Source organism: Trifolium pratense, linkage group LG7, assembly GCF_020283565.1.
Source record: "Trifolium pratense cultivar HEN17-A07 linkage group LG7, ARS_RC_1.1, whole genome shotgun sequence".
In the NCBI taxonomy this organism is placed as follows: Eukaryota; Viridiplantae; Streptophyta; class Magnoliopsida; order Fabales; family Fabaceae; genus Trifolium; species Trifolium pratense.
In genome coordinates, this window is record NC_060065.1 from 37,288,688 (window position 1) to 37,312,767 (window position 24,080).

Sequence of the window (24,080 nt, forward strand, 5' to 3'; positions counted from 1 at the left end):
CACAAGGTGAAATTAACAAGCAACATGTTCTAATTAGCTCAGTTGGTAGGGACATTATTACATTCTATATGAAATGGTCGGGGTTCAAAATTCGGACATCCCACTTATCCACCTTAAGGGTGGAATTTCAAGCCGCCAGGGAAGATATGCATCATCATATTGTCATTAGATTTTATCTTTTTTTGTTAATCTCCGGTTTTTAAGGGAAGGGGTTTCGTAAGCTGAAATTTGGCTAAGTGCTCTAATCGGAACGAACTGGTTGACTCCGACGGTGAGGTTTGCGGCAATTACGGTGGCGATAAGTTCAAAGAGTGGTGGGTGGTGACTGCACCTGCAAAATAGGTCGGTAACACCCTGACGTTCAAGTCAGTATGAGATCAAGGAGAGTGAAAGTAGATGGAACGGTTGTAACCGTCACTGTGATAACCAGTGAGCAATGCAAAGGACCTTTGAGAGCAATGCGGAATGGATTCGTTGTGGCCAGAACACTAGAAAATTTCTCAACGCACCTCAACATTTCTCCCACACTCCCTAGCGCACCTAAAAAAATTCGGAAAATACGTTCCGAACTGTTTTTTAGTGTAAAATTTACACTAAAAAAAATTCGGAAAACGTTTTCCGAATTTTTTGGGGAGTGGGGGAGAAAGTGAGTGGGTGCGTTGAGAAATTTTCAGAACACTATGCATATGTGATCTTGGGCTTGATTGCCAAAGTAGCGTGAAGTGGGACTAACTTTATGATAATTGGACCGTTTGTATTGAGTTTTAACCTAGTCCAGACCAGTAAATAAAATCTGGTTAAAAATTACTTCTCCTAAAAATCGAACTCAAATATAGAGGAAACTCATTAACTACTGATTATATTGTTATAAGATTTCATCTTAATAGTGTCACACATTGATTATAAATTTTTCTTGTGCTTTTTTGTACTAATGACAAAATAAAAATTACTTCATACAATTGGACAATTGAACATCTAGCTTGCCGTCCCAAATTGTCATGATGATAATTATAAAGTAGTTAAATAATAATTATATTATGATTAAAACCATGATGCCTCATGCATATGCTAATACGTACAATTAAGTTGGTGACAAAAGTTACGAATAAGTTGTTCAAATATTCGTATTATGTACAAGTGTCAACGAGGAATACAAAATTAATAAAAAAAAGTGATGGAGATGGATTATGTGATATTCAAAGCTTGAACAATGTTTGGACAGGCTTTTGCATTAGAGCAAAGTTAGAACGGCAACCGAAAGTGGATGCCAAGGAGACATCATGTTTTGTACAAAGACAAAAACTAAGAAACAAGACATAAATATTGGTGAAACATTTTCCTCTTCTGTTTTTACGAGAAAACGAAGCTTCTTTTTTAGAAGCAGAAGGATTACAATTTCTTTAGTGTATTATAAGTAAATATTCAATTTTATAATGATCTTTAAAATTGCAAAAAATTTAATTAAGATTCGTCTTTAAAGTTTGGACTTGATATGAAATAAACAATTGATATTATTCACTTAATTTGTTTCAAATACATCATTGACACTGCGCAAATACTCGGTCAACCATCAAGGCGAGGACTGAGCATTGGAAAACTGATCAAGTCATAATCCACTCGGCTGACCATGCAGGTCGTCAAGGTTGAGCAAGAAGGACCATTCGGATCAAGATCGAGCAAAAAGAATCATTTGGATCATGTTAAGCCTCGGAGGAGTGCACAAACCTAAAAGGACCCTTCAAGTTAATGTAAAGTTTGACTAGGACAAGACTGAGCTACTACACAGACAACCCCCGAAGATGAAGCTATGGTCCCCCTAGATGTGATATCATCATGCGACATGTTTGGTACGAACGAGGAACATACCAAGGAGAGGCCAAAATTCACGCACCCTGTATGTATGAGTTGCATAGGTATAGCACGTTTGGACTTCACACATTTGTACGAATGGGCTATGTGGGAGTAATCTCATAGTATAACCTAATGGGCATGTATGACAAAAGGAAGACCTATTAGTTCAAGAGGTCGAGACTAATAATTGTGGATTCAAATTTGTACCTCAACATATCAAATGTTCTTACAACCTTCTACCATTTAAGTTGTACTTACATGACTCTAACTATTTTTATTTTATTGAATGTATAAAAATTTGTGGATGCATAGTATACTTGTACTTACATGACTCTTCAACTATTTTTTCTTTTGTTTTCGTTAATCAAATTTTTATTTTGTTAAGTAGATAAAATATTTGTGGATCCATTAAGTATACTGCAATGCATCTTGGATGTATTGGAGGTACAAAAAAATTCTTTTGTCTTTAATATTTGCCTTGAGAAAGAGTTTAATTGTGACATATATTGTCACTTTTCATTTCGAAATTAAATTACTTTGTTTTTATCACATAAAACTAAAAGTCTCCCAATAACAATAGAGTTGGTACTTGAGAAAAGAAAATGGAACATTGACTTTATGAATGTCCTTACTGGATGGCTATGTGGACAGAGACATGGTATACTTAAGAAAAGGAAAGCCACTAATTTGGAACATGTTGGATCATGTATGTATGATGTATCCTCAGCCTTCTCTCTTTTTTTAGTTGTTGTTATGTGAACACTACATCAAGTGGCCATTTTTTAACTTTGATGATGGTACCAATTCTTTTTCAAAAAATATAATGGCAAAAGGATGGGGTCAAACCTACTAATACTATTTCTCAAAACCTTTATAAAGCTAATTGTGTGTAAGTTGTGATTAAAAATATCATATAAGTTGTAATTCTTTTTCAATTACAATGATGTATTTTGTTTGCTATATTTATTGACTTTTCCTTTTGTCACTCTATCAGTTACTCGTGCGTCCTACGTTTTTCCCTTTTTACCTTTCTGTTACTTAAGTAGCGGACGTTATAAAGGTAGAGTGTTTTTGGGGGTATCCACTACCTAAGTAGCATATGGAGGATATTTTGATAATTTCGTAGAGCGCGTGAGAAATGTAATAGGGTGGCAAAAGTAAACATCATATTTATTAGTTTTGAATTGGGTCAAAATCCATCTAAATTGGGCCTTCCTAGGCCCAAATCTACTTCAGAGTAATTTGAAAGTTCTACGTGCAACCATGTGATCAAATAGACAAAGATCAACGCATCATGATGAGTTCTCACATTTTGTTACAGTCGCAACATTTTTTCCCGCCAAATCACCTCGACAACTCAATTATTTAAGGGGATTTCTCTCTCAAAATGGCTAGAAATTTCGACTTAAAAGTGAATAAGTGGAGTGTTCGGGGTTCAAACTCCGGCTCCTGCATATATAATGCGATGTCCCTACCAACGGAGCTAAACTCACGGGGACAGCACATTGAACTTATTTATGAGAGGAAGAAGTTAGATTGGTGATAGAGGTTTGGTTAGCCAATCATCCCCACTAGTCCTAGGTTGGAACATGGACAGTCGTGGGTTGTGTGTATTTAGCACCTTTTCAGTTTTCACACATGAAAAAGTGATCCAACTCCATGCACTCTGTGCAGGCATGAATGCAGCACATGATTATTAGTATGAGTTGAAAATTTGCACTCTATTGTCACAGAAAACTGTATGTGCAGCAAGCAGGTTCAGATTCATTGGATACATTAATACTAGTGATGAGATGTCTTTCTGTGAGACACACTATCCCTTAGAAAGGAGGTGTCTGTGTTGCATTAGAAAATGACAATAGGGCAGCTACTTGTAAAGACACCAAATAACAAATAGCAACAAACACAGAGAAAAGCGCAGCAGATATACATTGCCAATAGGACCATAACTATCACCATTATTGTTGAAGAAAACATGGGAATGCAATTTTAGAAATTAGAATGTAGTAATGACATGATGCTATCTACATGAAGAAAAGTGTTTATTTAATCAAAGATTTCAAGCCACATGATGCTGGGATAGTTTCATTACATGTTACCGACTTGGAATGGTATCGCCGTATACGATCCATTATAAAGCTAAATGGACACAATATTTAAGAGTAGTGAGAGTATATAATATATTCATCCTACTGATTGGAGTAAGATTAGGTCACACGACATTCACTTGAGTGTTTCAGCCTTCTTCTTCTCTTTGGCTGAAATAGATTTATTTAATAATCAGTTTCATGATTTTGGATATCTGAATAGAACAATCAGAACAAATTAAACAGTATTTTAGAGCTTACCAGCTTTCTCTTCATCTCTCTTTTTTGCAGCTTCTGCCCTTTGTTGACGTATAAGAGCTAATCGTTCTGCACAACAAGTCAACAAAGAAATCAAACATTAAGAGCTAAGCGTGTTGATTTTGGTTTAACTCGTGCAACTTATGCTTTGTACCAATCAATCAATAGTTTACAAATGTAATAATATCAAATGTACAAGATAAAATAAATAATAGCTTTATAAGAAGCAAATTAAAACAGACAATTTTCGAAGTTACTTGTACCTAAATCCTTCTTTGATTGATCTGTTTTTCCTTGCTCTTGCAACCTCATATAGCGTTCATGAGCTTTATGTTTCTCTATCTCCTCTCTGCAAATAAGAAGGAAAATTTGAAGATATTCTGAAAACATGATGATATAAAAGTTCCGCTTTCATTATTTCCCTTTTAAACATAAGCAATACCCTCTTTAAGAGCATGCTTGTATTTGTAAAACTCCTTTGAAGAAGCAAATTAAAAGTAGCAAACCTTTCACGCCTTGAAAGTTCGGTTGTCTTTTCAACCTGTATGTATCCACATGAAAATAACATTATTCTTCCAAACTCTTGTCAAAATGTCTATGAAATGACCAAAAATGAAAAGTTGAACTCACGTCAACGTCTCTAGCTTTCAAGGTCTTTGGCTTTACCAAGTTAGGATTTTCAATCTCAATAATCCCTTGAGTTCCTTTTTTCTTCTGTATACATTAAGTATCAGCAAGACAGTCACTTTCATATAGATTGGAGCAGACCATAGAAACAAATAAATAAAAAAATTATTTAATGCAGAGATTGTAAGATACTGACTTTGGTTTCTCCATCAGATTCTTCTCCAGATTCATCCCCAGATACTACCTCAGGTTCCTCTTCATTCTCAGCTTCTTTCTAATAAGGTTGTGAAGAGAATGATCATGTAAAACAAAGTAAGATGTGTAAATAAAAAGGAAAACAACTTAATATGTACCATATCCATATAAAAATCAATAGTCATTATAGGTAATATAAACAAAAAATCCTGCAAGTGAGTGATCACATGCATGTTTGAGGAGAGAGGAGCTAAAGGGGCAAGAGGAAAGGATGCAGAAAGAAACCTGTCTAAAAGTTCGAGGACGAGTAGAGGTTCCAGCAACTGCAATTGTCAAAAGAAACATTAAGTTTTCAGTAGTTCTTTCTATGATAAAGAAACACCAATTTTCCGTTTGTTTTCGTTAGAGGAGAAAGGACTAGGGAGCCAAAAGATTTATGAGAAATTTTACTTCTGCAAAGTTTCAAAGTTAGAGAATTGGGTTATAATATAACTAATCCTTGCACGTAATATTTTGATACTGGACAAGACCTATGTATGGGATATGGTTGGTAGTAAGTAGAAATTACAATACAATAACAAACATTGAATTGCTGATATGTAACTACTTCAGCCACTAGAGTCACTAGAAAGATAAAAGATCTGGCATTAAACAAAAATAGTCTTTAATCAAAGCAATCATAGGTTTGAACAAATACAGGCATTATACAAGCACTTCCTCACATTTCCCTTTATCAAACCTACTAATATGTGTAAACTAACATTATTACAATCTACTATCACCACCACCAGTGTTGTCAAATAATAGCTAAAGCAGTGGTATAATATAACAGTATAATACTATAGCATAGAAGAATTTGAACAAGTCGCTATTGCTCCGCAATATGCTATCAGTACAAAGTGATGCAAAATAGTCGCTAATATGAAGCACGAACACCGGACACGACACAGACACTGACACTAACACGTCGACACCAATAATAATTTGAGAAAATGACACAATTCAATGTAATTATAAGTGACGGTGTCGTGTCGGTGTCCTACACCGGGACACGCCTAATCCGAAGAGTGTTCATGCTTCGTATTATAGCAGCGCTATAGCAATGTTGCTTTTAGCAATCTGCAATTGACAACACCATCACTTTCTAGAGCTGGTTAAATAACTGGTGTCCAGACTCTAGTCCCTATCTGATTTCTCAGTCGCATGTCGAATTGTCGACAATACAAGCCATTTGTCTCTAATATAATCCAATTTTGAAATGATTTTTTTTGAAGAAGCTAAATTAGCCCACCCAAATTGGCGCCAGAGAGAATCGAACCTCAGACCTCAAGAGGAGCACACTCCCAGGTCCCAAGCCAATCCAATGCACCAACCCAAGTGGGTTAATTTTGAAATGATTAACAACTCTTAATAAGTTGCATCAATAAAAACAGGATGTTTAAGGATTATTCTCCTTCAGGGTATAGCCTAAATGGAAATTCACATAAACCATATACAGAAAAAATGACAATCTCAGCAAATTGCAGTTATCCAACTCACTTCTATTTCAACTTTTGTAGCTTTCAGAGAAATAATATCAAACACAAAAAGTACAAAACTGAACAAAACAACTCAACACAAAATGATCAGTAATTTGAACTAAACTCAAACAAAAAATTATACTACTGCTATAACAAAGCATTAAAAAAAAAGTACCTTTAGCTAAAAAATCAAATTTTGCAACAAAAAGTGATAGGTTTAGCATGAAAGAAAGAAAACCCAGAAAGCAAAAAGTGGAGGGAGGGACTTACGGAGGTCTTCCTGGGTGGAAAACTGGCGGCGACCGGTGGGCTTGCTCTTGAATTTTCCTCTTCCCATTTTGAATTCTTCTACCAAATGCTATGTTACCTACGACGATACCAACAATGATGTTTGAATCAAATTTTCGTTCTTTCTATTCAAGTTTGTAGTTTCACAACAAAAGTTGATGATACCCTTTGGCTTTACTGTTCCTAATAGCGTAGTAACCATGCAAGAATATTCATTCAACAAAAAACATATACAAATATTTAATCTATCATGCTTGATAAAAAATAATTATTTTGTCCACCAATTCTATTTCAACCGGTTTCTATTTCAACCGGTTGAAATGCTGAAATTATTAGGTTGGACATTATGATCAGAATTTGAACTTAGATCCCTCCACCTATCATTTCGTCTATTTACCGGACAATTTGATACGGATTTTGTAATGAAAGTGTATATATGTTTATGTATATTTATACATTTTAATTATTTTTTTAATATTGAAATAATTTTTTATTTATTAAATTATTTCAGTTTTATAAGTATTTTACATAAATTATTGAGTTTAATACATGGTCATACATATACATACATGAAAAAGAAGCTGAGGTGTGCAAGATTTGAAAGATTAGTTGTTTTCTAAACACTAATTTTTATTATTTTGAGAAATGTAAAAATTCCATTAAAACCATTTCTATAAAAAAAAAAAATTGGTACATGAGGGAAACAAAAGCTTCAAGAAAATTATCTAGAAAAAAAAGTGTCACTAACGTCAGCTAGCAAGAGAAGACTCATTTCATAAGGCGGAGTAGTTAAAGGAGAATAGGCTTCAGGGTGACTGCTCCAAACTTAGCTAAGAAGTTAGCACAAACATTACCCTCTCTGAGCATATGATAGTTCATGTGAAAAATAAAATAAAATATCGTAAATTTAAAATGGCAAATTTTTAGGAAATTGTCCTAATATATAATCTTCTTGTTTGGCCATCATCTCTGTTTTAAAATGGCAAATTTTAAGCTATAGGATATAGATACACCTTATAATGACCTCACAAAGTAGTACGGTTTAAGGATGAATTTTGAAAATGGTTAACAGTAAATAATGGACCTCACAAATTATTTGATGTCCCAAATTTTTTTATTTTAGGACGGAGTAGTTAAGTCGATGTAAATAAAATCGAATTACTTATGTTTTAAAGCATAGTCTTAGACTGAGAATGGAATCACGCCATTAGAATTTAAGTATGACTTTTATGTACAAAGTATATTTATAAAGAACACCGATATATTTCATGAAAGATTTGTTTGTACACAAAAAATAAGAGTACGGAATGTATATCATTTAAAAAATACTAAAGTTGTGCTTAGGGAAAATCATTAAAAAAAATTAGGTAAATCTACGACCACGATTTATTCTTGTCTTTCTTCGCTTAGTATTTGTTTTTGTAAGAGTTTAATTTAGTATTAAAAAAAACGTAGAGTGCAAATAGCAACAACCCAACTTATAGCGTTGATTTTGTTTGGACTAATTCAAATAATAGGCCCAAATGAGTTAAACGGCGCCGTTTAACCTCAATCAAATTCCTCTTCTTTTCTTCAATTCTGTCAACACAGTGATTCCGAAGAAAATCGAAGCTCACTAATTGAATTGAATCTCATTGCTACAAATTCTCATATTGCTACTAGTAAGTTCACAAATCTTTCTTCTGTTTATCATAAAAATTTCAATTTTACTCCAAAGTTCAGTTTTTTGTTTAATTATAATTGCACGTAAAAAAGGGGGAAATTGGTGGATTTTTTCTTTTCAACTGGTTACTAATAACATTGCCAATTTTTTGTCTTCAATTTTATTACCCAGAAGTAATTTTCTTTAATTTTGTGAATTTTTGGGGTTTTTCTTTAATTTTGTTTTCAATTTTATTAGCCTACGAGGTGTTTGATAAAATGTGTGTGTTGGTGATGGGGTTTTAGATTGCTTGGAAATGAAGAAAGGATTGCACCCACAGATGCAATGGATATCTTATGTTACTCAAACGGGTAGATTGATGACTGTGATGATGACAAAGATTCACCCTGTTGGGAAAGTCTACCATTTTCGTGCTAAGCGTCAAATGGCTGAGAGTTTGGGACAGATTGCCAAGTTCAAACGTCGTTACGGGTTAGAAAATCCAGAGGCCGCTGAAAAGAAATGAGTTTTCTAAAGGGAGGTTTGGCTTTGTATTTCATGCAATTTTTTTCGAAAATAAAATACTAAGGAAAATGGTCATGTTATGAAGCAGTTTTTGTTCATGGTAATATTTGGTATATCTAGTTAAACCGCAGATATGTTTTCGTTTCAATTCATACTAACTGATATCTTTAGTAGCTGAATTTTTTGTGAGTTTATTTAGTACTATTGCTTCATGTTCGGTTTCTTAGCAACACTTTTAGGTATTAACCGGGATGTACTGATGTATGTTTACTTTGAAAGAGCAAGTAACGGCTTTCAATTGGATTACCACATCTAGTGATTATTTTAGTCTCTTCATGTGCTTTTAAGAAGTTTGAGATTGTGATTATGCTACAACACTTTCAGCCTTTGTATGTCTTTATTTTACTTGGAAACACAAAATATATCCTATAATTGAGATATGATAAAACTATGAAAATTCTGTGTCAACTGTCATCAATTATAGCTCAGCATAGACTTTCCATCAGTAGAATAATTTTTGTATACTAAATATTCAGCTTATACACGACCAAACCAAAACAAAAATATATATATCACATTCATCTATGTGATTATCATCAAATTGTATTCTTTCATCATACTTTGTAGTTTCTGAATCAATACTTGAGCAAACTGTCTAGCTTCTGAACCAAATCATCCACGTAGGAATTTTCCAGCCCCTGACTGAGCAAGAACTCCCTCCATTTAGCATGATTAGTTCTCACCGTTTGACCCAATTCACTCTCAGTGTCCATTACAACTCTCACTGCGTTGCACACAGCTTCCCTGGTAAACAGTCCATCTTCACTTTTCAAAACCTCTACTCCTACTTTCAAATCTCCGCTCATTATTCTAGCATTAATGAATTGATCTCCTGCCTGGGGAAGGAGTACCAATTGACAATCATTTACCATGGCCTCTGTTAATGACCCAGATCCACAATGAGTCACAAAGCAACCTACAGATGGGTGGCTCAGGATCAATTGCTGCTGAACCCAATCCCCTTCAACTACCCCTCTTCCCTTTGTTCTCTCGCCAAATCCTTCAGGCAGAGCTAGTTTTATTGTTTCAGCTCCTATAGGTGGTTTCAAGGCAGCTAGAAATGGCATTCCTGTAAGTTCAAAACCCAATAACAGTTCCTTAAATTGATTACTCTTCAAAATGCATTGACTTCCAAAGGCACAGAAAATCACTGTTTTTGGTTTGAAACCTCCTAACCAAGTCGCCCATTTCCCCGCTAAAGTAGAGGTTGGTGGGTCTGGCAAAACTGGTCCTGCCAAAAACACCCGCTTTCCCATTTGCCTTTCAAGATAATCACAATAAGGGCCTTCCATTTCTCTGCAAGTTTTGAAAATAATAGCATCACAACTGGTGAAAGATATCAATTGACGCTCTGTAAACGAAATGCCTTTACCATAACCCTTTACAGTGGCTAACCGTCTTGCTTCATGAGGTTGTAGCCTGATAGCTGATGTTGGAAAGCTTGATGGAGGGTCAATCAGATCATCTTCTGTTAATGACTTTTCATGGAGCTTTCTTTCTGGGCTTATTAGATACCCCACAGTGGCAGGGCTAATTGTGCAATAATGCAAAGCCTTAATGCCAAATCGCCACGCTAATGCAGGTAACCAATATGTGAAATCAAAGAATACCATATGGGGTATGAGCTTTCTTAAACAATCTTCAATGATAGGCTCTGTGAGGTCCATTGCAGTCATGAGAAGGGAATGGAATGCGAAAGGAAGGTCTGCAGTTGTTTCAGAACCAAGAGGGAGGCCATCAACATGTGGTATGGTGATTGGAATGAAGGAGATGAGATTTGGGTGGAGATTCAAATGCTCCAATTTGGATATAGTATTTCTGGGCATGAGAAATGAAACCTTGTGGCCGCGCTCAGCAAGTTTGTTAGATATATGAAGGTATGAGGTAAGATGGCCTAATGCAAACCATGGATACATTGCAACATGAAAGATGTTAGCACCCATGGTAGATAAAAAGGAATCAAAGCTATGCAAACAATATGTAACCACAAGAATGTTATTGTTTGAGAAATGAAGCGGAGAAACTATGGGATGTGAATGGCTTCATGCATTTATCATTTTAAACAAAGCCGGGGTTTTTTTATGGTCATGAAATTTACGGAGTTCTATGTCCCATGCCTTTCTCCTTTCTCCCTCCACTCTTCTAGAAGTGGTTTTGTCATAATCTTTCTCATTTCAAAGCTTAGTTATAGAAAATTGGCGATTAAGATATCACAATAATAACAAAAGGAGAACAAGTAAATTAAGAAAAGTATCTATAGATTCAAAGATATCAGTGTAACGAATTCAATTGGAGTACAGGTTCTCTTGTAACTTGATGATCGTTTATGAAAGTGTTGGTATCACTTCTCTTGTTTTTATTTACTCATTTCATCAAGTAACATAAAACTTTGTTAGAAAAAAGTACTAACATAATAATAAAAATCCAAAATCACAAAATATCGCCATAAAATCAGATAGTATATGTATGCACATTCTTTTGGTGTTACTGTTAATATAGTATAATAATATAACCATTAGTGAAAAATATGCATGCACATTCTTTTGGTGTTTTGGTTCACTCTAGTTTGCGTTCTGAAGTATATTTAATCAATAGAAAAGGGGGAAAAAAAATTTTTAACACTCTATGACCAAATACAAGAACAAGTTTGAAAACTAAAATCAATTGTCTTCTTGACATGAAAACAATATATAAGGGGAAATTGCATTGACCTCGCTAGGAATCTCTTTAAATGACACTCACCATCCTTACACTCAGTAAAAAAGAAAAATCGGACATTTTCTCGTGGCACTTACGTCTCACTATCGTTTACCATATGACAATTTAGACTTTTCACTTACAGAGGTACAATCATACATTTGGTATGTGCAATTTGAAAGATATGGTTATGTTTCATAATAGCACAAGAGTGTGTTCATTTCAGTTTCTTTGGTGAATTACAGAAAGAGACACAAGTATGATGGAAACACACCCTTAGTAATTGGTCAACGACTAAAATATAACAATTGAGAAAATTTGAGGAAAAAACATGAGAGGATTGTTTCTCACGCAAGAGGTAAGTGCATTTTGAAAACTAGAGAGAATATGTGTCAATTAATGAAAGCTTGTGGAGGTCAATGCAATTTTCCTTAGATTCAAACACAGCAATGAATTTTATTTTATTTTATTTTAAAATAGTAATTTTAGTATCATGTAAAAAATCATTGTTTATGCTAAAATTTAGATTAGAATTCTAAAAAATAGTTTATAATATAACATTATAATATTTAGTTTATTTAATGGAGGAAAAATGCTTCGTTGTCTTCATTCCTCTCTCACAAGAAAGTATAATTCAAGAATGGCATCAAGTTAAAGGATGGTGGAGTCTCTGAGTTTGGTTCGCATGCTAGCATTAAGAATAGTTTACTTTCTTTGTCCAACTTTAAGGTAAAGTTTATTCGGCGACAAGCGAATATGACGACGGCTCACTCCCTTACAAGGGCAGCCATTTTATGGGTTAGTCACCAATATGTTAATGTTATTCCTCTTTATATTGAATCTTTGGTGTTGAATGAAATGCATTAAGTTTATTTGCTTAAAAAAAAATCGTATTCAAACAAAATAATTAAGTTTATTTGCTTCTTTTTGGATATATACATTTTCTCCTCCCTATGTTTTTTTCAACATTCTTTCTAGTTCATGATTGATATTTTGACTTTTTTGGAAGTAAAAAAACCAAAACAGAATGGTTACAATATTATATTAATGAAGAAAAAAAAAATATGTGGAGGGGGGTTTAAATTTTTCACAAAAACAATATGCCAAAAGATTTAGGACACTTGTTTTAAAAACTAATCAACTCATGTAATAACATTCTAGTGCCTTACAAAATTTAACTTGGGGGAATATAACTTTTTTTTTTTTCACAGATGGTGAAATAAAACCTTAAATCTAGAATTTTAGGATTAATTGGTAAACCACTATACTAAGGTCTAACAAACTTCTAGCATTGTTGAATATATTTACCAAGAAAATGATCATTGATAATGATATGGCCTGGCCATTGCAAAATAGGCATCTGGTTTAACTGACATGAGCAACTCTACAACAGTAACTTTTTTTGGAAGGAGAATCTTGAGACCTGGTTCAATGATACCTGCTTGATAAAATCCAAGAGGATCTCAGTTATCAGCTTCAATAGTAGACGTAGTTTATGCTAAAACATTAAGCATAGAAATTCGAAAGCAATTTGAAGTTACCTGGGGAAAGTTTTTTGCCTCCATACAGCTCCCTTGCCAGAGGATTATCTGCCCACTGATTAACCGCCACCCGACTCAAGGGTTGAAAACCAACTATCTTCCCCTCGCTAGAGAAAACAACCTGAATTTCAAACAAATGTAAGGGCAACAAAACATAAGTTGAATAATACAAACCAAACAGGACACAAGACGAGACAAATTTTCCTCCATGTGCAGGAGACTTCAATAGCTCACAAAGTTAATGATTAGTCGCGTTTTACCTTTGCAACAAATAAAAAACATGGAAATCAAGGATTTAGTGTGTTAAGTTACAATATTCAAAAAATATGGATTACCTGGTAACTAGCAATATCCTGCATGGACACTTTTGCATCTGCATTTATATCCTTTGATGAAGTAGAAAGTGTATCAATACCTTCACCTCTTATGTAGGCTGGTAATTCTCCAATCCAGGCACCGATAAAATCTTCTACCTTAATTTCATCCGACCAACCATAAGCATCCTTCACCTTAGCAACAGTTGACACGCAAAATTCTTCCACCTATCCATAATGTTCAAGAGAAAGAAAAAGTGCATAAAATGAAAAACAACATACAAGAAGCTAGTTTAATAATGAACTCTGTATTTACCGATTTTTAAACTGCATGCTAATTTTTGCATAAATTGATATGATTAATAAATAAAATATAAATAATAGACAGCACACCTTGGTTGTATCCAAAAACTCATGCATAACGTTGACTTCAGATGTCGGTAGAGACCTATGTTCTACAGGATGTTGTTTCCTTTCCTTGCTTAAACGAGGCAAACAAAATTGACCCAGAGCACTGATTGCTACAAGAAACATGCCAGTTGCAAGGGTGACTGACAATATTTTTGATAAAGAACCCCCCTACAAACAAATATGCCAAACAGCTATAATGTCAGGATACACTATCCCAATAGTCATCATATAACAAAAAACCAACTTGTGAGCAAAAAATATAACTAAAGAATATTTTAAATGAGAACTATCCACAATCTCTTGTTTGCATGAGATTTTTTTTACAGAAAACTATACTTCCCCTCAGCAACAGCTAGGTGAATCTGTACGCTATTCTCTTGTAAAATGGAAATTTAGTTTTCCTTGGACAAAATAAAGTTCTATAGTACATTTGAACAAAACAAACACTAAATAGAAAATGGAAAAGAATGAAATTTGGCTTAAGAGTCTCCTGTTGACATTCAAAAGATCCTACCTATGCTTTACACCATGATCTTGAGCAACAAGGAGATCAATAGAAGACTAATTTGTGACACAGAAAGGCAGCTAGGCATGTAGTTTGAGCTTTTATCTAACACGAGGGATGAAAAATTGAAACGTTTCAATAACAAGCAATGGACACTTGATTACTTTTTTATCGGACTTTGGAAAGTTCGGCACAGAAAGGCAGCTAGGCATGTAGTTTGATCTTTTTCTCACAGTTATGAGAGTTGAAACTTGAAACACTTCAATAACAAACGACGGACACTTAATTACTTTTTTTTTATATCAGACTTTGGAAAGTTTGGCAGCCACACCACAGGATAATTCCCTTGGAATTTTATCATATAAGTCTTTTGAATTCTAAATTAGTGTGTTTTAAGAACAAAGAACAGACATTTGAGTACCTTTCTATTGGACACGTTGACATACTCAGCCGCCACTCCACAGGATAATTCCTTATCAGTTAGTGAATAGGGATCCACATAGTACATGTCTAGCGTTTCTGCCAAACCAACCTGCAATTTTGTTAAACTTGTAACAATGTATATCTATTTTATGTGTGATATTGAAGTCCATATTATCATAAATTATGAAGAAAGATTTGTTGCTGTGTCTCCCTCTCCCCTTTATTTTTGTTCTTATACATGTATTATGTATGACTATATGTTACCCCTGCTTCAAAGGCACTATCATTCGGCAAACTGGTAACTTGAAGTGAGAAAGAGGGGAGGCCACTCACAACTCGTAAACATTAATATTTGACCAAAGTTAGGGGTCTTAGAATATTCTTTTCGTTCTCTTTTTAATATAGCCAGGGAAAAAATGAGGTAAACTACTAAGCTTACTTAAACAAATTGAGCCACAACTAGTAATAATCTATACCTATATATAAAGGGGATATTAAGTTTTGGTGTAGTCATTTTAAACTATTTTATTTACAATTTTGTCTTCCTTTATCCAATCAAATGGCTAATTTTTTTAAATAATCACATAAAATTGTCACTTGCATTGATAAAAATCATCACTAAAAATACAAAGGTCAATGCAAAAGGAAAAGATAAAGTACCATTTGAGAGTGGGTCAAAAGTACTTCCCACCTATTCTCTGCAGACTTCTTCCAACCCTGAAATTTTGAATCTCCCATTATATTGGGGTCAATCTCTAACCGGTACGCAGGTACATACTCTGTTGTCCAAGCACTGAAATCAGAACCACCAATTTTTTCCAATTTTTCATAACACGAAGGCTTCCACCATAAGCGCTCTGATTTTATTTTCACAGGCTTGAATCCATCCTTCATAGAGTGATATTTATCCAATAGACTTCTTGCATTTTCAACTATCTCTTCTTCAAATAATTTGTGTAAGATGACCGCAGAATCTTTTGATTGTATCCTTTCAGGCTTTTGAAACCAGTGAAAGAAACCACTTCTACTGCCACCATGTGATTTATCAAGAAATTGCCTTTCAGTACCTTGGAGAGCAGACATGCAAACAACTTCTGCAAGCATGGAGAATAAATATTCATTGGATGAGCTGAGAGTGAAAGATGCAGCAACCTGCTCATATGAAATGCATAAAAAGAACCGAACGTATCAGTATCAGGGACACCTGCAGGACAGACATTATAATATGACATTACAATTTTCTAAAGCAATAGAGATATAAAACTTTAAAAAAACTCACAGAAAGAGAAGGTACCAAACCTCTCTCGGGTTTTCAAGATCTTCCATTTTTCGTTCTTCTCCTGGTTGAAAGACAATGAGGTCAAAGCTCCAAATCTGCTCCAAAACCACTTGCCTAAAGGTCATAGTCAGAATATTCTTAGATGTGGTATTGGGAAATATATCTTCTGAGAGAGACTTTCTGAGCTTAACAGCTTTTTCTTTAACTTTCCTAGCAGGTAAGAACTGCCAAAACAACAACATTTGAAATTCAATCCTCAAATTGGCATTTCTAGAAGTTTCCACTCTCTACCAAAGACAACAAATTAATTTACTCAAAATGCTTCAAAACCGGTGTGCCAAACATATCCCACAACTACGGATGAGAATAGGCCAAGCTGTGTCTGTGTGACAGGGTTTTATTATTGTTAAAACAGTCATACTTTTAGAAGTCTATTTAGCTATAAAGATCGGGTTTTAAGCCACCCAAAAGCCTTTTAGGCATAAGAGGCTAACCTATTTAAGTAAATTTCAATAACTTTTTATTGATATTATTCTAGATTTTGTATATTGTGAAATGATAAAATACATAAATGTATAAGAAAATGACCTATTAACCTGTTAGTCTATTTAAAGATATATAATATGCCAAATGAGTGAATGACATATTTAGAAACTTTAATACATAACGGGTCTTTAAGTATGTTAATCAACCATATCAAGCTTTCAAAAAGACCATATATCTTATAAAAAGCTTATGACAAGTAACAGGTCAAACTTAAACATTGAATTTGTTTTAACATGTTAGACCTATTTATGTAAAGTCTAACTCGGTTAAGTCTTTTTCCACACTTACACACAATTGTCTACAATCATGTGATGATATAATACATAAATGCGCGATGCAACAGCAACAACACATATCTGCACCTTAACTATACTCCCATAATAACATCCCGTAAGTATAGCTCAGTTGGTAGCTATCAAGGGCATTACTGGAGGGGTCGGGGTTCAAACCCTGGATTCCCCACTTCTTTGAATCTAGCCACTAGGCTACTTTACCCACAATTGTAGCCTACAATCATGTGGTGATAAAATACACAAATGCGCGATGCAACAGCAACAACACACATCTGCACCTTAAATATACTCCCATAACGTTCCGTATGTATAGCTGAGTTGGTAACTATCAAGGACATTACTGGAGGAATCGGGGTTCAAACCCTGAATTCCCCACTTCTCCACACTTAAAGCATGTGAATCTAGCAACTAAGCTACTAAACCAAAAAAACATATACTTCCATAACTATTTCCTCATTGCAAAGTATACCATGCTTTTCCAGCTATAAATAATGCCACTCATTTTCCTCGTAGTTCAACTTAAAGATATAATCTAAACTAACATAACCTATAGGTAGATTTTTAAATAGCATAAAAGCCAAGAAACTCAAACATTAAGAACCTCAAAACCATAATTTCACTTTCAATTCCACAAATTCACAGAAACAAATTGGAAAAAGTAGTTACCAATCGAGTCGAAACAGTGCCATGGTCACTAGAAGAAGCAGGAAAAACAGTTTCAATAACCATAGCATCCATACCAGCTCCAAGATGTTCAGCAGCAGCTTCACCGCCATCAGCCGCAGCAGCCGTAACCGCCTGACGGAAATCAACAGCTCCAACGAGAGTGAGCTGAGACAAATCATTCTCATATGTTCTAACACACGGGAGTGTCTTTTGGTCTGATGTATCGGCAATTGCTTGTAGAAATTGTTGCTCCGTTATCGGAATTGTCTTCGGAGGTGAACATGAGAGAGTGAAGATGGAGTGGTTGGTGTTGGGAAGGTGAAGATTTGGGAAGAATAGTGAGAGTTTGGAAGTGTGGTGAAGTGAAATGAAAGGTGTGAAGAGTGAAGTGGTGGTTGTTGTTGCTATGGAAGCCATTGCCGTTGGAACTGTAGAGAGAGAGAGAGAGAGAGAGAGAGAGAGAGAGAGAGAGAGAGAGAGAGAGATAAATTTTGTTCTTTGTTGTTGGTTCGAATTTTATGGATTCTCTGTTTCTTTTTTCTTGGCCCAAATAAATATTCTCTTATATTTACTATCCGCACACTCTGTTGCTTCTAACACATCACTTAACTAGTTTATTCCTTTCTTCACTGAATGTCATTGTCCAAAAGTTAATTTTTAGAAACTATTTTTACTTTTCTTTGAGACTTAATAATTTTTGGTTGTTTGTTAGATTAATTTTAGGGATTCATTTTGGTAATTAACAACAATAAAATGTCTATTTTAAAAAAAATAAATAAATAAAATGTCATATTAGTTTTTTAGAACGTGTTTTATCTACAAAAAATGTGTCATATAAGATTAGACAAATTAGAAACAAAAAACTAGACAAAAAATAAAAAATTTGTTTCTCTAAAAAAAAAACTTGTTATGTGTTGTTTTGGTCAGTAACTATCTTTCGTAAATTAAATGGACTCTTAATTTTAGTAAGTTAGTGCATTTCAAACCAAATGACACAAACGACGTCAACTTTTGATGAAAATTAGGGTTGATAAAAATCATCTTAGTTTATGGAGTAGAGATACTTAAGATTGGTTGTTGAATAGAGAATATAAGAGAGCGACCTTAACGAGTGAGATAACTAGTTTATGAAATAAATTGATGTATTTTCATAGTTTAGGCACTATTAATAGTACCTTAACGAGTGAGATAACTAGTTTTTGTCTCCAATTTTATTTTTATTTATTAATTTTCATCCTTAATTTTTTTTAATTTATTTTTACTGATGTAACCTATTCATTAATGGTATGGTAGTGGTGTTTATTAGATTTTTTTTACTGTGGTGACTTAATAAACTTTACCGCATTGTTAATTGATCAGCCACATCAACAAAATTGTCTGTAACACGAGAGTGCAAAGTTAATAAAATGTAAAATTGAGGACTAAAAATTGATTTTAAAATGAATGACTAAAACTATATTTAAAAAACAATAAAGGAATAAAAAATATATTTAAGTCATTTTAATAATTTATGTATAGTTTGTATTAAAAAAATAGTTTATGGAGTAAATCAATTAGAGAGTTTGTGTTCATTTTGATTTATTTATTTTTTTTGACGAATTTTGATTTATTTATCTTGGCCCACAAGTTTAATTCTTGTTCGCTCTCTGCGTATATATTCACATGCTCTCTAATCTCCCGCCATCTCTTCGCCTAGGGTTTGATCAGAGTTCCGTTTTTCGTTTCTTCTTCCGTTTCGCTGCCGACAAAATCTTTCAGATCAATTCAATACCAAAAAAAGGCTTAACTCGTTTCTGCAAATTTCTTCGATTTCTTTCTTTAGGTAATCACAACAATTATTGAATTTTCGCTATAAAATATTAGGGTTTACTCCTCAAATTGAATGTTATCATAAAATACTAACAAAATCATATCTTTTTAGGTTTCTATTTCATATTTCTTTGCCACATTTTTAAAAATTAAATTAATATTAGCAAATAATTGGTAGGTGAAAAATTTGAGTTGGCGTGTAAGATCAATTGTTGTATGGTTTTTGTGTTTTCTGCATTTGTGGAATTTGTATAATGCTGAAAAGTTTTTATTTTACTGAATTGTTTGTATATTTTTTGTTATTTATGTCAACATCAGGATTTGAGCTATGGGAAAGAGGAAAGCAAAAACAAAGCCTGCTCCGAAGAAACGAATGGATAAACTCGACACGGTCTTCAGCTGCCCTTTCTGTAACCATGGCTCCAGTGTTGAATGCCGAATGTAAGTATCGAAGGGTTTGTGTCTTTGTTTTTGTTTTTATTTAATGTTTATCATGCGGCATTAGCTCATACATTTGTCTGAAAGCACTCAAAAAGTGTTATGTTGATGGATTATGGATATAAGTATATAATTTGGTTTGGAGCTAATGTTTGGGGTATGTTTTTTACAGTGACATGAAGAACTTGATAGGGGAAGCTTCTTGCAGTATTTGCCAAGAGAGCTTTAGCACTGCTATAACAGGTTTGTTTCACTGTAGTGTTCAGTATTTACGGCATTGATTGATTCTTAGTGAGGTAGTTAATACGAGATGATTTATCATGGCTGTTACTGAGTATTGAAATCGGAAATATCTAAGGATGGCATATAAAAATTACATATTTTGCTGATATTTACACGAAAAACAGCTTGATATCGATGATTTTTTCTTGACACTTGGTTTTGATGATGTGTTTTGCTTTTTAACTCAATACGAAATTGCTTGCATGTGCTTCCTAGCTCTGTGGATTTCTTGACCCTATGACATTTTGAAAATGTGGTTTTTTTTCTTTCCAGAAAACAACATATGTACCCCTACCGGAAAATTAGTAATCATTTTTGAAATCTTTGACATAACATCTGCAAAAGTTAGACATTCAGATCTAAAAGTTGAATTCTTGTTTGTGATTTTTGAAAGAAAATGAAAAATTGTTTGTAGGCTTTTGGTTTTTTTTATTGAAGTGATTTAAAAAAGTTAGACATTCACAAATTTATATACTTGTTGAGAGCATATGCATTGCAAATCTAGCTAATAATTTTTCTCTCTTATGTTTGCAGCTTTATCTGAGGCAATAGATATGTAAGTTCAATCTATATGTGGAAAACATCCTCATTTCTCCGTCTCTTTCCTTGTCTTTCATATTCATGACTCAAGGAGCTTGTTTGTAACTATGCAGATATAGCGAGTGGATTGATGAATGCGAACTGGTGAACGCCGTGGAAGATGACGGTGCTTACCATTGATGCTCAGAATCCTTGTTCTAAAAGTAGTTGATATGATTAGTGACTAACACTATCTTCTTCGATGTTTAATTTTGTCAATTCATGTCGTGAGCACTAGTGCAAGTCTGCAACTAATGATTAATTCGTATTTAGACTCTGATAGAGTTTGTAGTAATAACATGTAAAAAGGATGAAGCTATTTTGATGGGTAGCTGGTATGCAATATCAAAGTTTGTATTATTGGAGTTTGTATGCTGGTTGGATTTGAAAGCTTTATTTTGTTCTTTTTCTTTGGAAGTGTTACCTGGGAGAAAGGGGCAGGACAAGAAGAAAATTTGTTTACCATAAATTTTGTTTTAAGTGTTTCTTTTCTTAGCTACTGTAGTATCTACCGAAGAAGAGAATTTGTTTACTAGCTAGAGTCGCTGATAAACAGAAACAGGGTTACATAATTTTATATATCAAAAGACAACAAAATTCATCTTTATGAAATGATATAGATGTTAGTATTCTAAAAAAGTAAGTCGTACTTACCAAGTCATCTATTAGTTTTTTGAATGCCTATTAATTATTAAAATCTCTACTCAATAGACAAGATGCCATGGTAAATTTTAAGAGGTGACATACTGCTAAACAATCATAATTCTTAACAGGACAATCTAAAATTTACCCAATGGTAAAATTGGCTTCATGCTAAATGACACAAGGAATATCATATAACATTATTTTATTTTACTTGTTTTGGAAACTATCTTGATTTGGAAAATATAGTCAGGCAGGGCTGAATTACATCAACTTTGTAACTTGACAAGAGATTGATTTTTGTAATCCATTACTAATAAGAAATACTATACAACAATCTTTATTTATTTATGTTTGTATATGAGAACTCAAACTTAAAATTTGGTATGAGAAACCTCTAATGCAGCATTCCTGTGTTAGAATGAGCTATTCACAATGCCTCAGGCTCAGCAAGGGAAAACTGGTCTTATCTTCTTGTTCATAAGAAGAAAAAAGTGAAAAGACCAAATGGCAGGAAGGAAAGAAAAATCATAACCCAGCAAAGTTACAAACAATTTTAACACAATATCTTGCACATTCACTTCGAGACATAATAGTCATTTGTATTCTCAACAAGATAGTCATATGGTGATGGTGCATTGTTTGAAGCTGTATATACACAACCTATGTCAGCCTTGGCATCAGGTTTGCCTCTGCCCATTGCAGAACGTCTGCTATCATAGGGAAACTCGGCAGAGAGTCTTACTATCTGTGTCTGCATATTAGTAACAGAATCACTTGTTATCTTTGCCTTGGAGCTCTTCTTCCCATCAACACACTTGAATTCCAACCAATATAAGGCACGTGAATCACATTTGCTAATTTCATACTCATAAAGGTGCCACTCAAAATGGTTTAGTGGTTGTGGATCCATGTAATAGGATCTCTTCAGTTCTCCAAACTCATTCATCACATGCTTTCTAGATTCACGCCATCCCTGTCCATTATAGTCAGGCAATGGACCTTCGCTTTCTGTTTCCACTCTCAAATGCGCTTCGGGACTTATCAAAGAAAAGCCACCCCCTAATAGTCTCACCCTCGAGAACAAAAAGATCAAAGAACTCTGCGATAAAATAAGAAATTATGCCATCACAAAGAATGAGCAATCTTTTCAACTTTCATACACGACACTTTATAAACATATAGGTAAACTCGACATACTAATACCAGGTGCATTCCATGGAGACTTTGCAACTGCTGCTCCCTCACATTCTGGGATGCCAACATCTTTTCCTTTTGCGTTTGCACTAAGAGCAGCTAAAAGTAAATTATCATTCAGTCCGACTCCACCAGGTCGTAGAACTGGGGCTACTGCAAAAGTCCTGACACAAGTCCAACCCTTGTGCGGGCCTTGAACAATCCAAAAGTGAACATTTTGGGCCTAAGAAAGCAGAAGGAGGAGGGCAGAGACTTGGTAGATAGGTAGGTATATGAGGAACAGCATCCTCACCTCTTAAATCTGTTCCATTAAAAGCAGCATAACAGTTGCGATTGAAGTCATCATTTAAATCAAATTGACGACATTCTGATTCAAAAGTAGGTCACCCATAGGAGTTGTTAGCTTCTATACTGGGAACTCCTAAGATGGAGTGTTTGCACTCATCAATTAATAGAACATCATGGTGATGTTGTCTCTGATTTACATTAAAACCAAGAAACTCGTTAATATCACCTTAGCATCTGCATCAGTCTGCATAGTCTGATCATTAGGTTCAGGCCGAGGCACAACTAATAGACTAGTGGCATCATCTTCCTCCTCACAGAGCTGCAATAGCCTACAAATATCGGTTGAGAATGATCCATGACTTCCACCCTATAGTAAACCATAAACATCAAACTCAAATCAAGCTTACATGTGTCCATCACAGATTCACATTTAAGTCTGCAGGTTGATATTAAGGAGGATTGTTCTGAGCTTACCTGCTTTAAAGAAGCAGCAGAAGAGGGCTCATTTAGACCGGCCCTCCACTCCCAAAGAATCTGATGGACTTGCTCCTCAAGACGTGCGGCATCAATGGAACGACTCTCCTTCCTGGCAAACTGCAGATCAAGAAACATCACCTGCAGATCATCAACATGGTTCTTTGCCTTGTCCTTGAAGAGCCTGTGTGAAGCTGTCTTGCAGCTGCCCTTGGAAATCTTCTTCATCTAAGCCTCAAATCCTGCCTAGGGAAGCCTTAAACTCACCTATTTAACCGAGTTTCAGTTCACTACAAAATACAAATAAAAGACAGTATAAGTCAAACTAATTTCATATAAGCTATAAGATGTTTTCATAAGCTATCCTAGATAGGCTGAAAACAGCTTATGGACATGCCATAAGTTGTTTCCACAACTTCTTTCAAATAGTCTAACAAGTGTTATGACAGTAGATAAACTAAATAAGTCAATCCAAATAGGCTCATAGAGAGAGACCTAAAGATGCAAACAGCTACCAGATAAGTTTATCATATTGTCATTGATCAGAAGCATATTCCAGGTCATTCTCCACCCTAAAAGTTGTGAAATTCTAAAATAATATTCCAACATCACCATCACAGAATTAAGTGTAACCATTGCAAAA

At 34.4% G+C, this 24,080-nt stretch overlaps 6 protein-coding genes across 6 annotated transcripts; 2 read left to right on the forward strand and 4 right to left on the reverse strand.

Moving 5' to 3' along the window:
• Window positions 1–3,876: 3,876 nt before the first annotated feature.
• On the reverse strand, window positions 3,877–6,989 carry LOC123897673 (28 kDa heat- and acid-stable phosphoprotein-like). Its single transcript, XM_045948397.1, has 8 exons — window positions 6,809–6,989; window positions 5,304–5,341; window positions 5,020–5,097; window positions 4,827–4,910; window positions 4,703–4,737; window positions 4,460–4,545; window positions 4,200–4,265; window positions 3,877–4,109 (listed from the first exon to the last, which is right to left on the reverse strand). Exons 1-8 carry the CDS (start codon window positions 6,873–6,875, stop codon window positions 4,075–4,077), a joined length of 489 nt encoding a protein of 162 aa, XP_045804353.1. The 5' UTR covers window positions 6,876–6,989; the 3' UTR covers window positions 3,877–4,074.
• A 1,351-nt stretch (window positions 6,990–8,340) lies between these two features.
• LOC123899763 lies at window positions 8,341–9,368 on the forward strand. Its single transcript, XM_045950973.1, has 2 exons — window positions 8,341–8,487; window positions 8,774–9,368. Exon 2 carries the CDS (start codon window positions 8,785–8,787, stop codon window positions 8,992–8,994), a length of 210 nt encoding a protein of 69 aa, XP_045806929.1. The 5' UTR covers window positions 8,341–8,487; window positions 8,774–8,784; the 3' UTR covers window positions 8,995–9,368.
• Window positions 9,136–11,820, reverse strand: LOC123899762 (cyanidin 3-O-galactoside 2''-O-xylosyltransferase FGGT1-like). Its single transcript, XM_045950971.1, has one exon. It carries the CDS (start codon window positions 10,994–10,996, stop codon window positions 9,629–9,631), a length of 1,368 nt encoding a protein of 455 aa, XP_045806927.1. The 5' UTR covers window positions 10,997–11,820; the 3' UTR covers window positions 9,136–9,628.
• Window positions 11,821–12,851: 1,031 nt separating this feature from the next.
• LOC123898976 lies at window positions 12,852–18,233 on the reverse strand. The gene is made up of 8 exons (XM_045950029.1): window positions 17,729–18,233; window positions 16,244–16,447; window positions 15,605–16,096; window positions 14,943–15,053; window positions 13,999–14,184; window positions 13,627–13,833; window positions 13,292–13,412; window positions 12,852–13,188 (listed from the first exon to the last, which is right to left on the reverse strand). The coding sequence occupies exons 1-8, from the start codon at window positions 18,143–18,145 to the stop codon at window positions 13,070–13,072; spliced, it is 1,857 nt and encodes a 618-aa protein (XP_045805985.1). The 5' UTR covers window positions 18,146–18,233; the 3' UTR covers window positions 12,852–13,069.
• Window positions 18,234–19,360: 1,127 nt separating this feature from the next.
• On the forward strand, window positions 19,361–21,305 carry LOC123898365 (transcription elongation factor 1 homolog). Its single transcript, XM_045949304.1, has 5 exons — window positions 19,361–19,550; window positions 19,856–19,978; window positions 20,148–20,218; window positions 20,792–20,813; window positions 20,911–21,305. Exons 2-5 carry the CDS (start codon window positions 19,866–19,868, stop codon window positions 20,975–20,977), a joined length of 273 nt encoding a protein of 90 aa, XP_045805260.1. The 5' UTR covers window positions 19,361–19,550; window positions 19,856–19,865; the 3' UTR covers window positions 20,978–21,305.
• Window positions 21,306–21,743: 438 nt separating this feature from the next.
• Window positions 21,744–23,899, reverse strand: LOC123899494 (transcription factor VOZ1). Its single transcript, XM_045950642.1, is given in 6 exon segments — window positions 21,744–22,475; window positions 22,477–22,580; window positions 22,685–22,824; window positions 22,826–23,190; window positions 23,193–23,330; window positions 23,438–23,899. Coding segments are annotated over 6 exon segments (1,395 nt in total). The 5' UTR covers window positions 23,666–23,899; the 3' UTR covers window positions 21,744–22,055.
• Between the last annotated feature and the right edge of the window lie 181 nt (window positions 23,900–24,080).

Bases quoted from the DNA above. Each gene is read 5' to 3' on its own strand.
- LOC123899762 (XM_045950971.1), bottom strand. From the start codon at position 10,996: ATGGGTGCTAACATCTTTCATGTTGCAATGTATCCATGGTTTGCATTA.
- LOC123897673 (XM_045948397.1), bottom strand. From the start codon at position 6,875: ATGGGAAGAGGAAAATTCAAGAGCAAGCCCACCGGTCGCCGCCAGTTT. The intron at 4,546-4,702 runs GTTTGCTACTTT...TCTTATTTGCAG, and splicing joins GAACTTTCAAGGCGTGAAAG to AGAGGAGATAGAGAAACATA. The intron at 4,110-4,199 runs GTAAGCTCTAAA...AATCTATTTCAG, and splicing joins GAGAGATGAAGAGAAAGCTG to CCAAAGAGAAGAAGAAGGCT.
- LOC123899763 (XM_045950973.1), top strand. From the start codon at position 8,785: ATGAAGAAAGGATTGCACCCACAGATGCAATGGATATCTTATGTTACT.
- LOC123898976 (XM_045950029.1), bottom strand. From the start codon at position 18,145: ATGGCTTCCATAGCAACAACAACCACCACTTCACTCTTCACACCTTTC. The intron at 16,097-16,243 runs GTTTGGTACCTT...TCATATGAGCAG, and splicing joins ATCTTGAAAACCCGAGAGAG to GTTGCTGCATCTTTCACTCT. The intron at 14,185-14,942 runs GTACTCAAATGT...ATTTGTTTGTAG, and splicing joins TCAACGTGTCCAATAGAAAG to GGGGGTTCTTTATCAAAAAT.
- LOC123898365 (XM_045949304.1), top strand. From the start codon at position 19,866: ATGGGAAAGAGGAAAGCAAAAACAAAGCCTGCTCCGAAGAAACGAATG. The intron at 20,219-20,791 runs GTTTGTTTCACT...TTATGTTTGCAG, and splicing joins CTTTAGCACTGCTATAACAG to CTTTATCTGAGGCAATAGAT. The intron at 20,814-20,910 runs GTAAGTTCAATC...GTAACTATGCAG, and splicing joins TTATCTGAGGCAATAGATAT to ATATAGCGAGTGGATTGATG.